The sequence below is a fragment of the Parathielavia appendiculata genome (genome assembly GCF_033297405.1).
Source record: "Parathielavia appendiculata strain CBS 731.68 unplaced genomic scaffold N657scaffold_7, whole genome shotgun sequence".
In the NCBI taxonomy this organism is placed as follows: domain Eukaryota; kingdom Fungi; phylum Ascomycota; class Sordariomycetes; order Sordariales; family Chaetomiaceae; genus Parathielavia; species Parathielavia appendiculata.
This window is the reverse complement of record NW_026944226.1, coordinates 135,669-152,122: the sequence shown is the minus strand read 5'-3', so window position 1 is coordinate 152,122 and position 16,454 is coordinate 135,669. Positions and strand designations below refer to the sequence as shown.

Sequence of the window (16,454 nt, the reverse complement as noted above, 5' to 3'; positions counted from 1 at the left end):
AAAGTTGGCTTCCGCTGGGATCCACAGGAAATCGACCGAGTTCCCTCTTTCTTGGTGCAGTTTAGCCAACTCGTAAATTTGCCGTATAGTGCCTTTATCCGTACCTGTCGGTAGAGCATCAGAAAGTTGTCACGTGAGCGGCTCCCGGCGACGGCCCCGCATTCGAAGGTGGATCACCGATTGATTGTTTGCGATGCTGAACGTACTGGGGGCCCGAAGTGAAGGGTCGAACACTTATTGACAGAGCTTTCGAACAGTCCTAGAGTGTGAGAGACAAGTGGCATTGGGGCGAGTCACCAGGGCACTGCAAATGCAGACTCTATTCTGCTAATCGCAAGATGGGAGAAAAGGAAGAGAAACTGGAAGAGCTCTCGCGATGCAGAGCTCAAATGCCAAAGCAAGTGGGGCACGGCGAGCTCAACGACAGGTGTCACCCCTAGACTGCCTTCCCTGACCACCTGTCAAATCCAACAGGGCCCTTTCCCTCGAAAGTGGCAACACCGCACCCAGAGCTCTGGTAGCGGGGACGCACAGACCAAACTCAGCTCGATAACGCCATTTCTGGTGCAAAGCAACTCAGCAGCTCCACCGGCCGATTTCGCCATTCCGCCCGCATGTTGCACACCATCCCAAGGCACTTGATGCAGCAGTCACAGTTCAAACCCATGGCAAAGGCATTCGTGGTCTTTTGCGAACGATAGTCATTTAAACCGAGTGCCAGCAGGCCAGGCGCGACACATCCCAGCGGACGATCCAGCGATCGTTACGGATTATCGCCAGCTGTATCCATATCAAATAGCGACCCGCATTACATGTGGCCAAGAGCTGCCGCACTCGACGCACCCTGACTTTCCTTTGAGCTCCCTTGCTTTCCGGCAGCTTTCCGGAAGTTTTCCGATTGCGAAGCGACAGCAGCGCATTGCGTGCCTCCGTGCCGCTCGTCGCAATTCACCCGGCCGCCTGGCCACCCTGTGACCAGCCCCGAGAGCGCAGCACACGACTGGCCACGACCGGCCTCTCAGCAGCCGTTTGAGACAGCACGCCATCGGCTCAGCTTGACAGTGACTGGCAAGCGAGGCCAATGCTTGCAGGGGCCATTTAACTCATTGCCAACGCAAGACGCCCGCCTGCTTGCGTTTCGCTCTTCTCCCGAGATGGACCACCTCGAATCTCCCACACCATTCCATGGCCATCCGCCACTCCCGAAGCATGATGGCATCGATGTCCGGACGAATGACGCCGATCGTGCGTTCCTGACAGACAGGTCCACACCGCGACATAAGATTGTCACTCTCAGCAGAGCCGGGGACGTCGACGTGCGGGGATCCGTGGATACTGCGAAGAACTGCGAGACTCGAATACGCCCCGAGGAGGAACGACAGCGGACGCGGGAAAGCATGCACAACATGTCGTCGTCACTGATTGGGAAGACGGTCACGCCCTTCTTGAAGGAACACATCCCCAGCCTGTATGCGCCCGTTGGCAAGTCAAACAACGAACAGACGGCGCGGGAGAAGAACCCCAACACCAAGTACTGTTACCGCCACAGGCCTGACTCGAAATGTCGAAGATCCGCCGACGAGGCCAAGATGGTCATGATCCAGCGAGAGTTGGACAAGCTCACCCCCCAAGACCAACAAGCCATCACCCACGTGTGGTCCTTGTTCTCCGCTGCGCCGGCCCGTCACCGCGAGCTGATGTTGCAGGGCGTCCTCGCACAGCTCTGTTTCCCTCAGCTTTCGCTCGTTTCTCGCGAGGTCAGTGAGGCGCTCAAGATTGACTTCATCGCTGCTCTGCCCGTCGAGATCGCCCAGAAGATCCTGTGCTATCTCGACACCGTGAGCCTCACCAAGGCAGCCCAGGTCAGCCAACGATGGCGCCTTCTGGCCGACGACGACGCAGTATGGGTCCGCATGTGCGAGCAGCATGTGAACAGGAAGTGCACGAAGTGTGGCTGGGGGTTGCCGCTCCTGGAGAGAAAGAAGCTTCGGAACTACACGCGGGCGCGCCAGCTGGCGAAGGACAGCAATTCCAATGGAAGGGTACAAGAGTTGCCCGACCCGTCGCGCGCAGACACCGATTGTTCGACTTTAGGGAAGCGCTCAAGCGAGTCGATGGACGAGAGTTCGGGTGGGAAGCGACGTCGTCTCGAGAATCAAGAAACAATCACTCGGAGCTGGAAGGCTGTGTACAGGGACCGGTGGCAGGTGAGCATACTTATTTCTCCTCTTGGACACCAAAATGCTCACCATATTCAGGTTGGCTACAATTGGAAGTACGGACGATGCTCGCTCAAGACGCTCAAGGGGCACACTAACGGCGTGACCTGTCTCCAATTGGACGACAACATCCTCGCGACTGGTTCATACGACGCCACCATCAAGATATGTATGTGCGCCTTGGAAATCTTCACCCGCTCGACTGGAGGCTAATTGGACTCGGATAGGGAACATTGAGACTGGCGAGGAGATTTGTACCCTTCGGGGCCACACGCGAGGAATCCGTGCGCTACAGTTTGACGATTCCAAGCTGATTAGTGGGAGCTTGGACAGTACGTTGGGCCCCTGCGCAGGGAATGGCTGACACCTTAGCTGACGTTGGCGTAGACACCATCAAGATTTGGAATTGGCACACCGGCGAGTGCATCTGCACACTGCAAGGCCACACCGACGGCGTCATCAGTGTCCACTTTGACGGACACCTATTAGCTAGTGGCTCGGCCGACAAGAGTGTCAAAATCTTTGACTTCAACTCCAGGGAGGCATTCTGCCTCAAGGGCCACGACGATTGGGTCAACTGCACCCGTCTCGACATCAACAGCCGGACAGTCATGTCCGCATCGGATGACACTACCCTGAAACTCTGGGACCTGGACACCAAACAGGCTATCCGAACTTTTGAAGGCCACGTCGGCCATGTCCAGCAAATTCTTCTCCTCTCGCCCGAGTACGAGCCGGATGACGAATTGCTGATCGGCGCCGCAAATGGGTCGGGCGATAACACCGACGCGCTATCCGTCGCCAGCAGCGGGGGCGACGGGACCTCGACAAGGTCCTTCATGCATCCCGAACGGCGCAGCAGCTCGCCGTCCCGCGACAGCGATGGGGATATCCGCTCCCTGTACGGCCCGTCTTTCGCCTCGGATCCACTGCGTCCCTTACCTCCGCGCTATTTCCTCTCGGGCGCCCTGGACAGCACCATCCGGCTCTGGGACAGCGCGACTGGCCGGTGCCTGAAGACCATGTTCGGGCATCTCGAGGGCATCTGGTCGCTCGCGGGCGACACGATCCGCGTTATTAGTGGTGCCAACGACGGCATGGTCAAGTGCTGGGAGCCGCGCAGCGGGAAATGTGATGCGACCTTTGTCGGGCACCGCGGGCCGGTCACTTGTGTTGGGCTGAGTGATAGCCGCATGGCCAGCGGTAGTGAGGATGGGGAGGTGCGCATTTATTCGTTTAGGGATATCGGGAGTGCGAATGGGCATTGCGTCTTGGACACTCCCATCCCAGGTCACAGCTGACCACGGCTGGACGGTCGGTCATGGACGGGGAGCCAGGGTCGGATGGAGTTAGGGGCTCGTTTCTCTCTTTACAGTTTGTGGTGTGTTTTTCTTTCTGTTTCTCGGGCTCATTTGCGGAACGGATCAGTTATCAGGGGGTGCTTTGGCGACGGTCTGGACATTTGGTTGGCGTATCCTTCTTTGGCGTGGCAGGCAAAGTGTCTAAAAAGCTCATTTAGAAGGGGGCTTTCAGCAGGCGAGTCGGACATTGCTTTTGTTTGTGGTTCAGGCATCGAATACCCGTTGCTGCAATTCGATGATTTGTTCCATCAACGTTGTACTCTATATACGGTGTTCCCATACGGATATCCGGATTTGTGATCATTTTCTGGTTTCTCCATGCCGATCGCTCAATCTCTTGCGGTTCTCTTCGGTTGATTGATTGTCCGTTTTCCGAGCAGCCACTCGGCAAAACCAATTTGACCTCGGCTTTGCTGCTTGCGGCAGGCGGTCGATCCCGGAAGCGTCCGAGCTCACGGCTGTGGTGTGGGGTTTCCGCCCCTCAGATTTTCCCCGCAAAATCACAAGCCATCTCGGCTTGCAGCCGGGTATCGACGTCACGGTCAGATCACAAGCCAGAACGAGCAGAATTGCCTTCTACCTTGGCGACAACGGCGCTCCGTCACGAGGGCCAGCTGATATTTGAGGTTGCCGTGTTTTCGCCAGTTCTCGCAAGAGCGGAATAGTATCAAAATCATGGAGGCTTTGGTGGTTCCAATAAAATGCTCACCTTGGGGAGGGCTTGGGAACAGTCAAAAAAGACTTGCCCCACAGCAACTCTCAAGCATTTTGATTCAAGACACTGGCTCCGCTAAGCCGAAGGCCGGGCCCGTCACAGCTTATCCCATGTGTCCGGACAGAGACAACTGGTTGTCATCCGTCACATCCCGTCACGGCCCTTGCACATCAGCCCTTTGTTTTCACGACAATGGATTTTCCTGCTGCTGTCCGGTTTCTGTCGTTTTATTGGCCTTTTTCCAGCTTTTTCTCCAACCATTGACCAAGGTTCACCCAATCTTCTGGCTAGTAGGCCCCCCTGAGTCAACCCATCAATGTGGATCTCCTTTCCTTGATGTGCCGAACGCAAGGGGCGGGTTCTAGGTCTGGGTCTATCATTCCAGCGATATCTGGGGCAAGCAAGGTACCGTATGTACCTCGTTTGTTCGGCCTCGTGCCCACTCGGCTCGGCTCCTGTTCTGGTCTGAGATCCGATCTGCCGTGGCTCTGAAGAGTCATATTTGGGGTTGGTGTCTCCCTAATGGACAACCCATTCTTTCCCCTTCGTCCTTCCCTTCGTCTTGTTTCATTACCTCCTTATCCATCTGGTGATACCCCGTCTCCATACAGCTTGTGATCATTCGCCGTTGTTCATCTTCACCGGTCCCCCAATTGCATGTGGTGTTGTCCACCACAGTTCCAGATCCTCATCACCATCCGCCATTAGATTTGACGCCAGCGGTTCACACACATCGGTCCACGATCACTCAACCAAAGGACTTAGACCCAGTTTCCACGGTGGGATTGGCAAGCATCATCAGGGGATAAGCCGACCTCGGCATCCGAAGACAGGGGCTTGGCGTTTCTGTCACGGCGATATCTCGGCCACCTTTGTTGAAGTTCATCCAGGAGGACTCTCGGGCAGGAGAAAGCAGGAAGCGAATTTCCCAGGCACACTCGGGAACATGGCGACAAAAGTGAACAAGGACGGCAAAAAGCCGCCGTCAGCGGCGACTAACCTCATTGGTGAGCCCCAGCTACCGTCGCACTCCCGGCCAGCGCATGCTGCTATGCGTAATACTGACACTTTGGATCGTTTCGCAGCTGGCGGTGGTGCGGGTATGATGGAGGCATTGGTGTGCCATCCTCTGGGTGAGTGGTGGTTGCTCAAGGCTGATAGGGGTTGCTGCGCCAGGTCATGGATTGGCTGACATGCGACGTGCAGACACCATCAAAGTGCGCATGCAGCTTTCTCGGCGAGGCCGGCAACCGGGCATGCCCAAGCGCGGTTTCATCGCCACAGGCGTCGAGATTGTGCGCAAGGAGACACCCCTGGGCCTGTATAAGGGCCTCGGCGCCGTGCTCACGGGCATTGTCCCCAAGATGGCGATCCGCTTCACTTCGTTCGAGTGGTATAAGCAGCTGCTCGCGAGCAAAGAGACGGGCGTGCTCTCGGGCCAGGGCCTCTTTTTCGCCGGCCTCGCCGCGGGCGTCACCGAGGCCGTCGCCGTCGTGACCCCAATGGAAGTCGTCAAGATCCGGCTGCAGGCGCAGCACCACAGCATGGCCGACCCTCTCGACGTGCCCAAGTACCGCAATGCGGCGCACGCGCTGTACACCATCGTCAAGGAGGAAGGCGCGGGCGCGCTGTACCGCGGCGTGTCGCTGACGGCGCTGCGCCAGGGTAGCAACCAGGCCGTCAACTTCACCGCCTACACCTACTTCAAGGAGTGGCTCTACCAGTGGCAGCCCGAGCACCGCGGCGGCAACCTGCCCAGCTACCAGACCACGCTCATCGGCCTCGTCTCGGGCGCCATGGGTCCGCTCAGCAACGCGCCCATCGACACCATCAAGACGCGCCTTCAGAAAATGAAGGCCGAGGAGGGCACCACCGCGCTGCAGCGGATTACGAGGATCACGGGGGATATGTTCAAGTCCGTTTCCCGGCCCTCCTCCTTTTCCCTCTAACAAATCCTTCGTGGGGAATATTGACACATGTGCAAAAACAACAGACAAGAAGGCGTCCACGCATTCTACAAGGGCATCACGCCCAGGATAATGCGCGTCGCGCCCGGCCAGGCCGTCACCTTCACCGTTTACGAGTTCCTCAAGGAGAAGCTCGAGAGAAGCAAGCCCACCATCCTGACGGGGGGAAGGTACGAGGAATAAATCCCACCCCTAAACCCCGCTGAGAGCGACCGATCTTGTGTCTTTCTGTCGTCAAACATCAACCCCCATGGATTATTTGGTGTCTGTGCATGCTCTTGTAGCAAATGAGCGGAGTCATGTATCCGCGCATGTATGGCAGTTGTTTTTTGCGTTTGGATTTCGATTTTCTGTGTTATATGCTGATGGAATTTTTGCTGTTCTTCGCTTGTTTGCAGCCGCGATGCAGAGTTCGACAGTATGAAGGCGAAAGCTTCGTGAAGGCCCATGGGGAAACGGAATCGAGAAGGGTCCCCGTTGAAGGATGGGCTTGAGGGATGGTCACCGCAGCAGGGCGGATCGTGGAGAAATACCTCTAAAACAACGAAGGAAGTCTATGAAACGCCACAAGCAGGATCCTGGGAGAGGGAATTGGTGGCGCTCTCATGCTTGTGTGGTTCCTCGGGCGGGTTTGTCGTCGTGTTGCCTGAACTTGGGTCCTGTCAGGGCATTGGGCGGCGTGGAGTTTTTGGCTTTTTCCTGTTGACTACGATATCTTGTTGCTTTTGCATATGGTTTAGATGGACGTATCTAGATCGGCTACTAGGTAGGTGTCCGCTTTTTGCCATAACTTATATGTTACTGTTGTTTGAAAATTGAAGTCAGCCATCGGCACTTTGGGCTTCACATAACTTAGTCATTCGGCATTGTGTGCCTCTGAATGCTCGAAGCACAAAGGAAGGGAGACCACAAATGGAAAGACTCAACAAACAACAAATCGGTACCAGTTGCTGACTTTTGTCTATAACATATTTGTTGGCGCTCCTTGTCTCCTATGCCCAGCAATGGCTGTTAGCCTGAGGAGTCACCAAACAAACAACAAAGGGGCGACGTGTAGAGCCTGAGTGGCCCCCCAGTCAACATGAACCCTCCCGGCAATGGGCTGTGTTGATACCTGAGTTAGGTACCTCAAGCCAAGGGAATGCATCGTATATTCTGTCGGTGCAGCAACCTCACGGGTTCTGGCCACCTCACCGTGCGTTGAGCGATTTCGAAAGACTGCATGTTGACTTTCACAGGAGAGTGCCCGGGGCCAGGCCTTTTCGCTCCAGAGTGTGGCTTCCTTGAACCGACATCGCCATAGATGGCAAAAGAAATGATTCTTCTTTAGCAGCTCTTAATGGTTTCTGAGTCATGTTTACCCTGTGTGAGAGGTTTCTGACAGGTTGGGGGGAATGGGCGACATATTTGGAGGTCGAGCGTGAGGGTTGCAAAACAGGATTGGTCATCACAGGTCTCTCCGCGTATCATTCCACTCATTTCACCAAGGATGCGTGATGCAATAGCCCCGAAAACGTTGACAGAACTGCATACAAAGGGATCATGGATTGGTTTACCGCCGAACTTCCACACCATTCCTCCGCCCTGAGCGGACCTGAATACCCTTTCCACACTGGCAGAGAAACCCTTCGGCATACACCAGGCTGGACCACATCAAGGCCTAGGCTTATTCGTCGGCTGTCCCATCGCATTCTTCCCTAACAAGCCTGTCGGGTTGCCCCCGTCTGTCGCCGTGGTGAAGTTTGGGTCAGGGCCGGCCGCCGTCCTTGTTGGCTGCTGCTGACTGGGCATCGCCGCATCGAGAGTTGCCTTCCCCGGCTCCCGAGCTGTGGACAGAGACTGAGTTTTCGTAGCCTGGAAATGGACAAAACGGACAACGTACGCTCCATATCGGTCTTGACAACCTTATCCAGCCCCTTCTTTACCGTGTCCTTCATTTTGTCCATGATGCAGAAGATTGATGCGAGTCTCGATCGGTGTCTGGGTGAAAAGGGAGATTCGACAAGGTTTCTGCGGTTGAGTGACGATTCGGAAGGCTTGTGAGGCAGTAGTTAATCCACTGGTTCATGCTTTATCTTCCCTGCTGGCATTGAGTGTTTTGTGATGTCATCAAACCCGCCAAGTTTCTCGGCAGACCATATGGCCAGAGCATTCCATGACGGATGAACCCTCCCCACCACACGCAAGACAGCAATGATGTCCTGTAAAAAGGGCGACCGACGGATGCATTGCTGACTTTTAAATCTAGTTTTGGGGATTCATGCTGGAACGAACAGCGCTATATGCGAGGGAACTAGGCGCTCATGAACCCCAGCGGCTAATAAGTTCATCTCTCTTTAGGTTCTTGCCCCTGAGCTTCGCCATACCGTTGTCAACGTCTTTGAGCTTCTCATCGACGGCTGCCAGCCCCTGAGCAAGCACGGTGATGGAACCGTCAATTTCGGGATCCACGAGCCGAATTTCGCCAAAGGGGGTTTCAGATAGGATGGAATCGCGGACCAGCTGAATCGCCAACTTTCCGTCAGCGACTTGTTTCGTGGTTGCGCTCTCGAAAGTGTCTTGGACATTCCGTGCGACATCTTGGACCTTTGCCCGACGACTGGCAATTGTCGACGCCAGCTCCATGATCTGTTGGTGGACGTTGACTGGCTCATCTTCGGGCTGCGGCAAGCTGATAGCAAGGGTGCGGAGAATCTCTTCCAGGGGCGACTCCTCGCCAATGGCGGGCGCACCAGACGAGTGCCTTGATCGCGGCTTGGGTCGAGGGCGGACTGGGGATATGGCATCCTGTTGCGTGGCGCCTTTCTGTGAAGCAGGTTCACTGGTGCAGGCCGCGGCCTGCATATCCAACTCTGACTCGGCAATGTCTAGGACGGCATTGGCTGCCAGTCGATATGCCTGGAAGGCACCTAGCCGAGCCTCAAGGTCTTGTCCGCGGTCGATGAGATAGTCGAGGCAATCGTGAATCTGGGCGGTCAGCTGGGAAGGCCCCTTGGGCGTTTAACGCGACTCACATAGCTGGTGGCCAGAGCAGACCTTGCCAATCGCTGGCCGTTCTTTGCGGCGAGACTCTTCAGCGCAGGCTCCAGGAACTGCTGCTCAGTGGACATCTGTGCCACTGGAAGAATCTCGGCATAGAGAGATTCTAGTTCCGCTTGCAATGCAGCAACCTCGTCAGCCGTGACTCGGCTGCTGGACCCCGACTGAACCGGAAGCTCAAGGGACTCTAGATAAATGCGATCAAGCCTAGTCCGGATTCCCTCGACCGTGAACTTGATCAGCCTGCATGGCGTTAGTGTGTGCTCAACAGTGGTAAACGGGGACGGACAACGGACCTGGCGCAGGTCTCACGCAGCACGGCGACATCGGCTTGTTCTTCGGCATCCTCAGTTTCCAGCTCCCATGCCAGCTTCTGAAGACTGGACAGCAGCTTGTCGTCGGAACGGAACAGGGTCTCCACCGTCTGCTGGATTGACCCGTCAGCCTTGGTGGTCGTACGCTGGAGCTCGTGAATACGAGAGTCCAGAGACTGCGACAGTTCAGCTGCCTGGTGTCCTGTTAATGTCAATGTCCCCGATAACCACAGAAAGTCTAGGCGATACACACGACTGATGCAAAGTCTCTGCGCTGGGTCTGCCATTTCCGGACCTGGTTTTCTTCGACGGCGGCTCGCTCTTCCTTGTTTTTGCGGCTGTCGTCAACGAGGCGGTCCAACGCCTGCTGCTGCTGCTTGAGCGTCTCCGCATGCCGGCTGATGGCTTGAGTCGAGCGGTTTAATTCATCTATGGCCTCCTTAATCTCTCGCTCACTCAAGACACGAGCGGCGGAGAGGTCTGACGACATGGCGAGCCTCTCGGCAAGGCCCGCGTCCTCGAGGGCAGCATATCTGAGGCCATTATGAGAATCGAGATCCAAAAAAAAAGGTACCAAATGACGTACTGGTTTAATTCGTCTACGGTCAGAAGCGTGTCTGGGCAGAGGTGGGCTGCGGCCCAGCGCTCAATGTCGGTCGAATTTGGCCCGGAGACGGCTGCTCTCACTGCTGATGCATCCACGGATGCGTCGTACGCCCGCAGGATTCTAAGCAATGACTCGGCATCCATCTCGGAAAAGGGTCGATTCACAGCATCAAAGCCAGGTTCTGCAGACGATGATATCCTTCGGTTGTGAGAGACAGTCCTGACAATTTCCGCCGAGTCGCCGAATTCCGGCTTTCCGACCTTGGCGTGGATGTTTTTGACCCCTGAATGGATCTGCCGGGACTGCCCGCGCTAATGCAAGTTGTGGACGCAATGTGGTCCATGCTTAGCGCCAAGCCTCGGCATACTGGACCTGACGTCGGCCAAACCAGGCTTGCTTCCTTCCACAACAGCGACACTCGTGAAAGCTCGCCCCCTTCCTTCTTTTCGTTACGTCCGTAGACAGCAATCCTACCTCGACTTCGACGGTCACGCTTACTGCTGTCTCCCGAGCTTCGAAGCGACTTGGCGACTTGGCGACTTAAGGTGGACGACTAGTGACATCGCCGGGACTCTACCATGAATCACCATTGGTGCACACGACTTTGCTTCAAAGTTCGTGCCTCGACTCCGGCCCTCGAATGTTGACCCGCCGTCTGCAAGCCATCGGACCTAAAGTGGCATGGAAGCAGGGGTTGCTCTTGTTGATGGCCTGCCAGACGCGAGCTCTGATACTGCACCTCCCTTTGTTGCCGTCTGAATTTGCTTGATGGACTTGAGACCGTCTTTCCAGGTCTCGATTGCTCGCACCGTTCCACAGCCGCAACTCGGAATCCATTACGGCAGGCCAAGTAGCAACTATTGTCGAGAGTCTCAATGAAGGGTGCAGCAACATCAGTTGAGTATGTACCTCCCTCAGGACGTCTTCCTTACCCCTGGCAAGGAATGGCGCGAACATGATGACGGGTTAACCAGCCATGGACGGCCATTCAATCCACACCGACAAAGACCCCGCGTTTTGTCGAGGCTCATCAAGAGTTATGTGGCACAGCATCATGTTTCTGCGGGGAGTGAGTGGGTGGAGTTGGTAGTGCAGTGTTTGAGGTCAGCTCACGACCGCTCGGGTGCTTTGATCATGACGAAAGCCAGCCGAGCACTTTCACGGAATTGCTCCGGAGGACTAGATTGGACACGGCTGGTTTTGCCTTGTTTTGACTTCAGCGAGTCGAGAACTGAACGGCTTCCGTCTGATTTAGGTTGGCGAGGCAGCACAACCACAGCGTTGTGGACAGAGCTTGTCCTTGTCCTACTGCCTCACAACGTGACTTCTTCCTCCGACGCCGTTTACGAAAGGCAACCGGCCCTACAACACCGCTGATCAGCCCTGTTGTGCGTTCGACAAACCGTGCTACACACACGCTTAGGCCAGACAGAGGTTGGAACCGCGGCCAACCGCTATTGCAAGGCGGCAAGGTGCATGTCCGCCGCCACACAAGCCGGGGCCCTGCAACTTACCACCGCACCGCTGACAGCTGCGTTGCTGGCTGGCATTTTGAGCCTATTTTCGTTTGTGCTCCCTCCACACGTGTTCGGGACTTGGTTATCCTTCAGCTTCCTGATTCGACATCCTGGCAGACCACCATCGCGTCTAAGAGACCGAACAACAACAGGCAGAAGAGCGCTGGCAACTGCTGCTTTGTCAGATCTTACATGAGCCGTCGCTTGCTTCTTCTTGGAATTTGCGGTGTGGTCTGGATTGATCACGGGCAGCCAAGCAAGCCGTTTGCGGGAGCGACGCTGTGGCGTTGATATGCCGAAGCCAAGGCCGCTCGGCTGCTCTGCCGGGCCCTCCTTGCGGGGCTTTCCCGTCATTGACTGACATGCAAGACAGACAAGGCATAAGAAACAAGGCGCTCTATGAGCTTGTGGGCTGGTAGACCTCCTTGGATATCTGAGACTCCTCATGTTCCTACCCATCGGGCCGCGACACGACGAGAAGTCACCTGTCAAGGCGACAACCGAGGCTCGTTCGCGAAGTTGAGACGCAGTCGGGTCGGCGACACAGACTGTTCCCACCTCCCGTCCCGCGTTAGGAAGCATTCAAACAACGCCGACTTCCTCTTGCAGTGCTTTGTTCCTTGCTCACTGTGCACGCTCTGTTTGACCCAAGCCTGCAAGCGGTCGCAAGCCGGGATCGGTCCACTCAAGCTGGGTTTCCGTGCCAGACAGAGAACGGTCTACACCGACATGTTTACGTGTCGCTCCAGGACGATCCTTACGGACATGTCGTGGGCCCAACGCCTCAGACACAGCCTACTGCGACACCCCGATCCATACAGCCTATTCGTTGACGGCCGGAACGGATCCCGGGTTCCCAGTCTCCTCGGTTGAGGGGCGTTTCAATACCTGCGGTGAGTATTCCGAACTCCTCCTGATCAGCAATGGCACAGCGTTCCGTTGCAGGGCGCTTCAACTGGGGATGCGATGGGCCCCAATGGCTCTCCCTGGGCCTCACCGTCGGGACGGCTAAGTGAAGATGGGCCGGGGAAATACAAACGCAGGGTCGGTTGCAGTGCGTGTCCCAGACACCACGACCTGCTTCCGCTGCTGTCCCCATAAGTGCAACTGTCGCCATCCTCATGTTGCTTCCAGGTTTCGCCCAGAGCCATGTCTCACTGCTTGTATGTGTGTACCTGTGCGAGAAGCAAACAACCTGCCGTCCAGTTATTGCTCCGCGCCGAACTCACATTTCTCCGGAGCCGGTGCCGTGGTGCCGGGTTCGGCACGGGGATGGCTTCGCTGCCCGTGTGCTCGCCACCCACAAGTCTTGATGCTTCAACACCACTCGCTCGACCAGGGTTCGAGTTACGCACACGGCTTCAACACGGGCTCGTTGCTGTTTTTGTTGGCTTCGTCGCCCAATTGTTGATAGCAGGCATTCAGCTTGGGCTGGATCAGGAGAAGTCCGAATTTCCCGCGCCAATACTCGCCATGGTGGGAGTGTTTTTGCTGTTTTCGATAACCGGATGCGTCGTCCCAGGACTCGAGGATTTTTACAGAAGACGGTTAAAACGGCCTGTAGGTATTGTCTTCAACAGGCGCAGATCTCTTACTTGCTGACCAGGACAGACAGAGCTCCTGAACCGCCATATGTCGATCGGATTCACCGTTCCCGTCGTCATGCTGTGCCATGGTCCTCCATCCGACACCCACAGCAATGGCATGATCATCATCTGCTTTGGTAAGACGAGGTGTATCCGTGTCAGTGGAAGTTTGACTGACGCCTGCAAGTGCTGACGGGCATGCTCAACACCTTTCTTGCCTACTTACTCGCCTTTCCGGTTCAGTGTCTCATGGTCCGTCACGACAAGCAGTTCTGGGTTGACGGACATACCGATGTTGAGAGAGCCGAGGACCAAAAGGGATTGAAACAGCACAAGTCGACGAAACCGCTCTGCGGGGGTTCTCCCACGGGAAGTTCCCTTATATTTGGTCTCGACTCCTCGAGAGAGTCCTCTGGAGTCTACGAACCGACATCCCCCTCCGACCAACGAACCGAAATCCCGCCAAACCAGCGTCCGCTGTTCGTCTGGGCCTGTGGAAACCCGATCCTCCTCCTCTGCTGGCTGCTCACTCTCACCCTCGGTCTTCCCCTCCGCTACTGCGCCCAACACGACGTGCCGCTTGCAACCTTCCTCCACCTCGCCGTCTGGCTCACCACCCTAGCCATCCAGTCCACCATCAAATCCACCCCAAATCTAGCCCCCTGGCTGCGCACCGTCGTCTCGGGTCTCTCGAACGCAGTCCTCTGGACTGCGCTCGTAATGATAGCCTACGTCTTCGCCGACTCGGCCCTCAGCAACCGCCCCCTGCCAGCCATGCTCGACACCCTGCAAGCCCACACCCCGCTATCAACCCTCATCGTCCGCGCCGCCACCACGAACTCATTCCCCCCATCCCCATCCCCATCCTCACCAAACCTGACATTACCGCCACCACCACCACCCAGCCCAAAGCCGACGATTACAATGGCAGCAGGCGACCTGGCCATAACAATTCTCAACTCAGGGCTCGTAGCATGGGGCCTGAAACTCTACGAGCACCGGTCCCAGCTTTTCTCCCGCGCGGGACTGACCGTGTGCACGGTCTCGGCGCTGCTCGCGCTCGGCAACGTCGTTTGCGGTCCCTTGTTTGCGAGCGCGGCGCTGGGCGTCGCGCCGCCCAGCAGGGCGCTTGCGTTTGCGGCGCGGAGCGTCACCATCGCGCTGGCGAACCCGGTCATGGGTATCTTGAAGGGGGATGGCGGGTTGAATGCTGCTATGGTTGTCGGGAGCGGGATTGTGTACCAGATGGGGATGGGATTTGGGGTGGGTGCGTGGCTGGAGAGGAGGGTGTTGGGAAGGGGTTTTGGGGTGGGGAGGAGGTTGAAAGGGGTTGGGGACGGTGGTGGGAGAGTTGAGGTTGGTGGTGGTGAAGACGCTGGGGCGGGAACGCAGCAGGCTGCTAGGGAGACGGGTGTTGGTGGTGGTGGTGAAGACGCTGGGGCGGGAACGCAGCGGGCTGCTAGGGAGACGGGTGTTGGTCGTGGTGGTGACACAGACACAGACACAGACACAGACAGGGGGACGGAGGCATGGACACGGAGACCCACACAGGAAAGAGCAGCGGAGAGACACAGCGCGGAGATCGCGGCCGTAACGGCGCGGCAGAGGACGAATGATCCGCGGATTGTCGCCGCGGGCGTCACAGTCGGGGTGAACGCGGCGGCCATGGGCACAGCGTACTTGTATGAGGTGCAGAGCGAGGCGGCGCCGCATGCTGCGCTGTCGATGATTGCGTTGGGCATCATGACGGTGGTGTTCTCAAGTATCCCGCCGCTTGCAGCGTGGATCTTGGGTCGTGTCGCTGGGTGAGGTACATGTTTGTCAAGAATCTTAATATACCCTGCCGAAGGAAGTAGAGGGACACATGGGCCGATTCTATGTACGTGGAGAGAGCCTGTTAAGCAAAAGGGCGTGCTGAATGGAGAAGGGCAACGCTGGCGCATATGCGTCCCCCAGTTGATGTGGATGGCCACCTTGCACAATTCATAGGGAATCCTAGTGTATTTGGAGAAATCGGCCAGATGACCATTGGAAATATGCTTGCTTTTGCTGTTAACCTTCATGAAATGCTTGCTGTTGTAGTGTCCACATCGGACCGACAACATCGCCTTGGTGCTGCCCCTTGATGGAAGTGTAGATCGAGGCTGTCGAACAAAGGAACGTCGTCCGGAGGTATGTTACAACCAAACAATCATGTTCGTTGTGTTGCTTACTTGCCCCTTCAACAACCTTACTCGAGCCTAGGCCTCATTGTCAGTGACTTCCTGTCGAGTTCTAATTTTGAAGGGGAAGCATACCGCTCGATCAGGTGCAGCCCGCTCGCCGTGTCGACAATGCCGGAAATCTCGCCTGGCCTGAGGGCGAACGCAGCGTCCTCGAACTCCTTTTGCATGTCCCCTCGACCAAAGTAGCCCAGATCGCCCTGCTTCCGCGCACTGCTGCAGTCCGATTCGGTGAGCGCCAGCTGACCGAGGGAGATCTCGCCGCCCTTGATGCGCGCCTCGTGCGCCTTGATGATCTCGAGTGCCTCCTCCTTGCTCCGAGTGATCTGGTTCTCGCGCCAGCTCGAGGGCCGCCGACTGTCGCGATGCTTAACCAGCAGGTGCGCCGCGCGGATCTTTCCCGGCTGCCGGTCCTCGCCCGTGGGCGCCGCCAGGTTCTTGCTGCTGTGGTACGTAGCCATAAAGATCTTCAGCTTCTCCGTGTCGGTGCCCGCGGGTGGTTCCCAGCGCGAGACCTTCTCGACCGAGTTGAAGTAGTAGGGGAGGTTTTTGGACTGGCTGTGGCGCACCTCCCAGTTCGGGGGCAGGCCGGTTTCGGATTGCTGGAGGCAGGCAAGTTAGCGCATTAACGTTGGGGATTCAGGAGAGAGGGTGTCGTCGAGGTTGGGCAACTTGTCACTCACGTCAGCCATGGCTTGCTTCAGATTGTTACCTCGGGATGCGCACTCGACAGGTAACTAACTACCTGAGAAATTGAGTTCAATCGAGCGGACAACAGCAGACAGACAAAAAGAATCGAGGCTGGGTCTTTTAGTAAGCAGCTCGAAGAGCAACAGGGAGAACAGCAGGCTAAAGAGAACAACCCTCCCAGGATCTTTCTGCAAGAGCACACCAGATGACGCGCGTG

The 16,454-nt window shown here is 56.6% G+C and overlaps 7 protein-coding genes across 7 annotated transcripts; 3 read left to right on the top strand and 4 right to left on the bottom strand.

Moving 5' to 3' along the window:
- Positions 1-1,154: 1,154 nt before the first annotated feature.
- N657DRAFT_574368 (WD40 repeat-like protein) lies at positions 1,155-3,520 on the top strand (the record flags this gene model as incomplete). Its single annotated transcript, XM_062789024.1, has 4 exons — positions 1,155-2,207; positions 2,259-2,388; positions 2,447-2,551; positions 2,607-3,520. The coding sequence occupies 4 exons, from the start codon at positions 1,155-1,157 to the stop codon at positions 3,518-3,520; spliced, it is 2,202 nt and encodes a 733-aa protein (XP_062646796.1).
- A 1,721-nt stretch (positions 3,521-5,241) lies between these two features.
- N657DRAFT_681182 (mitochondrial carrier) lies at positions 5,242-6,445 on the top strand (the record flags this gene model as incomplete). The annotated part of the gene is made up of 4 exons (XM_062796359.1): positions 5,242-5,302; positions 5,381-5,428; positions 5,502-6,210; positions 6,289-6,445. The coding sequence occupies 4 exons, from the start codon at positions 5,242-5,244 to the stop codon at positions 6,443-6,445; spliced, it is 975 nt and encodes a 324-aa protein (XP_062646795.1).
- Positions 6,446-7,719: 1,274 nt separating this feature from the next.
- N657DRAFT_645740 (uncharacterized protein) lies at positions 7,720-8,440 on the bottom strand. Its single transcript, XM_062793001.1, has 2 exons — positions 8,145-8,440; positions 7,720-8,088 (listed from the first exon to the last, which is right to left on the bottom strand). Exons 1-2 carry the CDS (start codon positions 8,206-8,208, stop codon positions 7,916-7,918), a joined length of 237 nt encoding a protein of 78 aa, XP_062646794.1. The 5' UTR covers positions 8,209-8,440; the 3' UTR covers positions 7,720-7,915.
- Positions 8,441-8,563: 123 nt separating this feature from the next.
- Positions 8,564-10,447, bottom strand: N657DRAFT_672083 (uncharacterized protein; the record flags this gene model as incomplete). The annotated part of the gene is made up of 5 exons (XM_062795618.1): positions 10,202-10,447; positions 9,869-10,148; positions 9,598-9,809; positions 9,277-9,544; positions 8,564-9,241 (listed from the first exon to the last, which is right to left on the bottom strand). The coding sequence occupies exons 1-5, from the start codon at positions 10,363-10,365 to the stop codon at positions 8,564-8,566; spliced, it is 1,602 nt and encodes a 533-aa protein (XP_062646793.1). The 5' UTR covers positions 10,366-10,447.
- Positions 10,448-11,477: 1,030 nt separating this feature from the next.
- N657DRAFT_444994 (uncharacterized protein) lies at positions 11,478-12,604 on the bottom strand. Its single transcript, XM_062787404.1, has one exon. The coding sequence runs from the start codon at positions 12,319-12,321 to the stop codon at positions 11,677-11,679; it is 645 nt and encodes a 214-aa protein (XP_062646792.1). The 5' UTR covers positions 12,322-12,604; the 3' UTR covers positions 11,478-11,676.
- A 767-nt stretch (positions 12,605-13,371) lies between these two features.
- Positions 13,372-15,134, top strand: N657DRAFT_656369 (uncharacterized protein; the record flags this gene model as incomplete). The annotated part of the gene is made up of 3 exons (XM_062794694.1): positions 13,372-13,462; positions 13,513-14,612; positions 14,877-15,134. 3 exons carry the CDS (start codon positions 13,372-13,374, stop codon positions 15,132-15,134), a joined length of 1,449 nt encoding a protein of 482 aa, XP_062646791.1.
- Positions 15,135-15,151: 17 nt separating this feature from the next.
- N657DRAFT_645738 (rotamase-domain-containing protein) lies at positions 15,152-16,389 on the bottom strand. Its single transcript, XM_062793000.1, has 3 exons — positions 16,231-16,389; positions 15,623-16,149; positions 15,152-15,565 (listed from the first exon to the last, which is right to left on the bottom strand). The coding sequence occupies exons 1-3, from the start codon at positions 16,237-16,239 to the stop codon at positions 15,556-15,558; spliced, it is 546 nt and encodes a 181-aa protein (XP_062646790.1). The 5' UTR covers positions 16,240-16,389; the 3' UTR covers positions 15,152-15,555.
- Positions 16,390-16,454: the final 65 nt, after the last annotated feature.

What these genes read in the sequence shown, in the direction of transcription:
- N657DRAFT_444994 (XM_062787404.1), bottom strand. Translation starts at nt 12,321, where the DNA reads ATGCTTCCTAACGCGGGACGGGAGGTGGGAACAGTCTGTGTCGCCGAC.
- N657DRAFT_645740 (XM_062793001.1), bottom strand. Translation starts at nt 8,208, where the DNA reads ATGGACAAAATGAAGGACACGGTAAAGAAGGGGCTGGATAAGGTTGTC. An exon ending in TGTCAAGACCGATATGGAGC is followed by an intron (nt 8,089 to 8,144) that starts GTACGTTGTCCG and finishes CTCTGTCCACAG; the next exon opens with CTCGGGAGCCGGGGAAGGCA.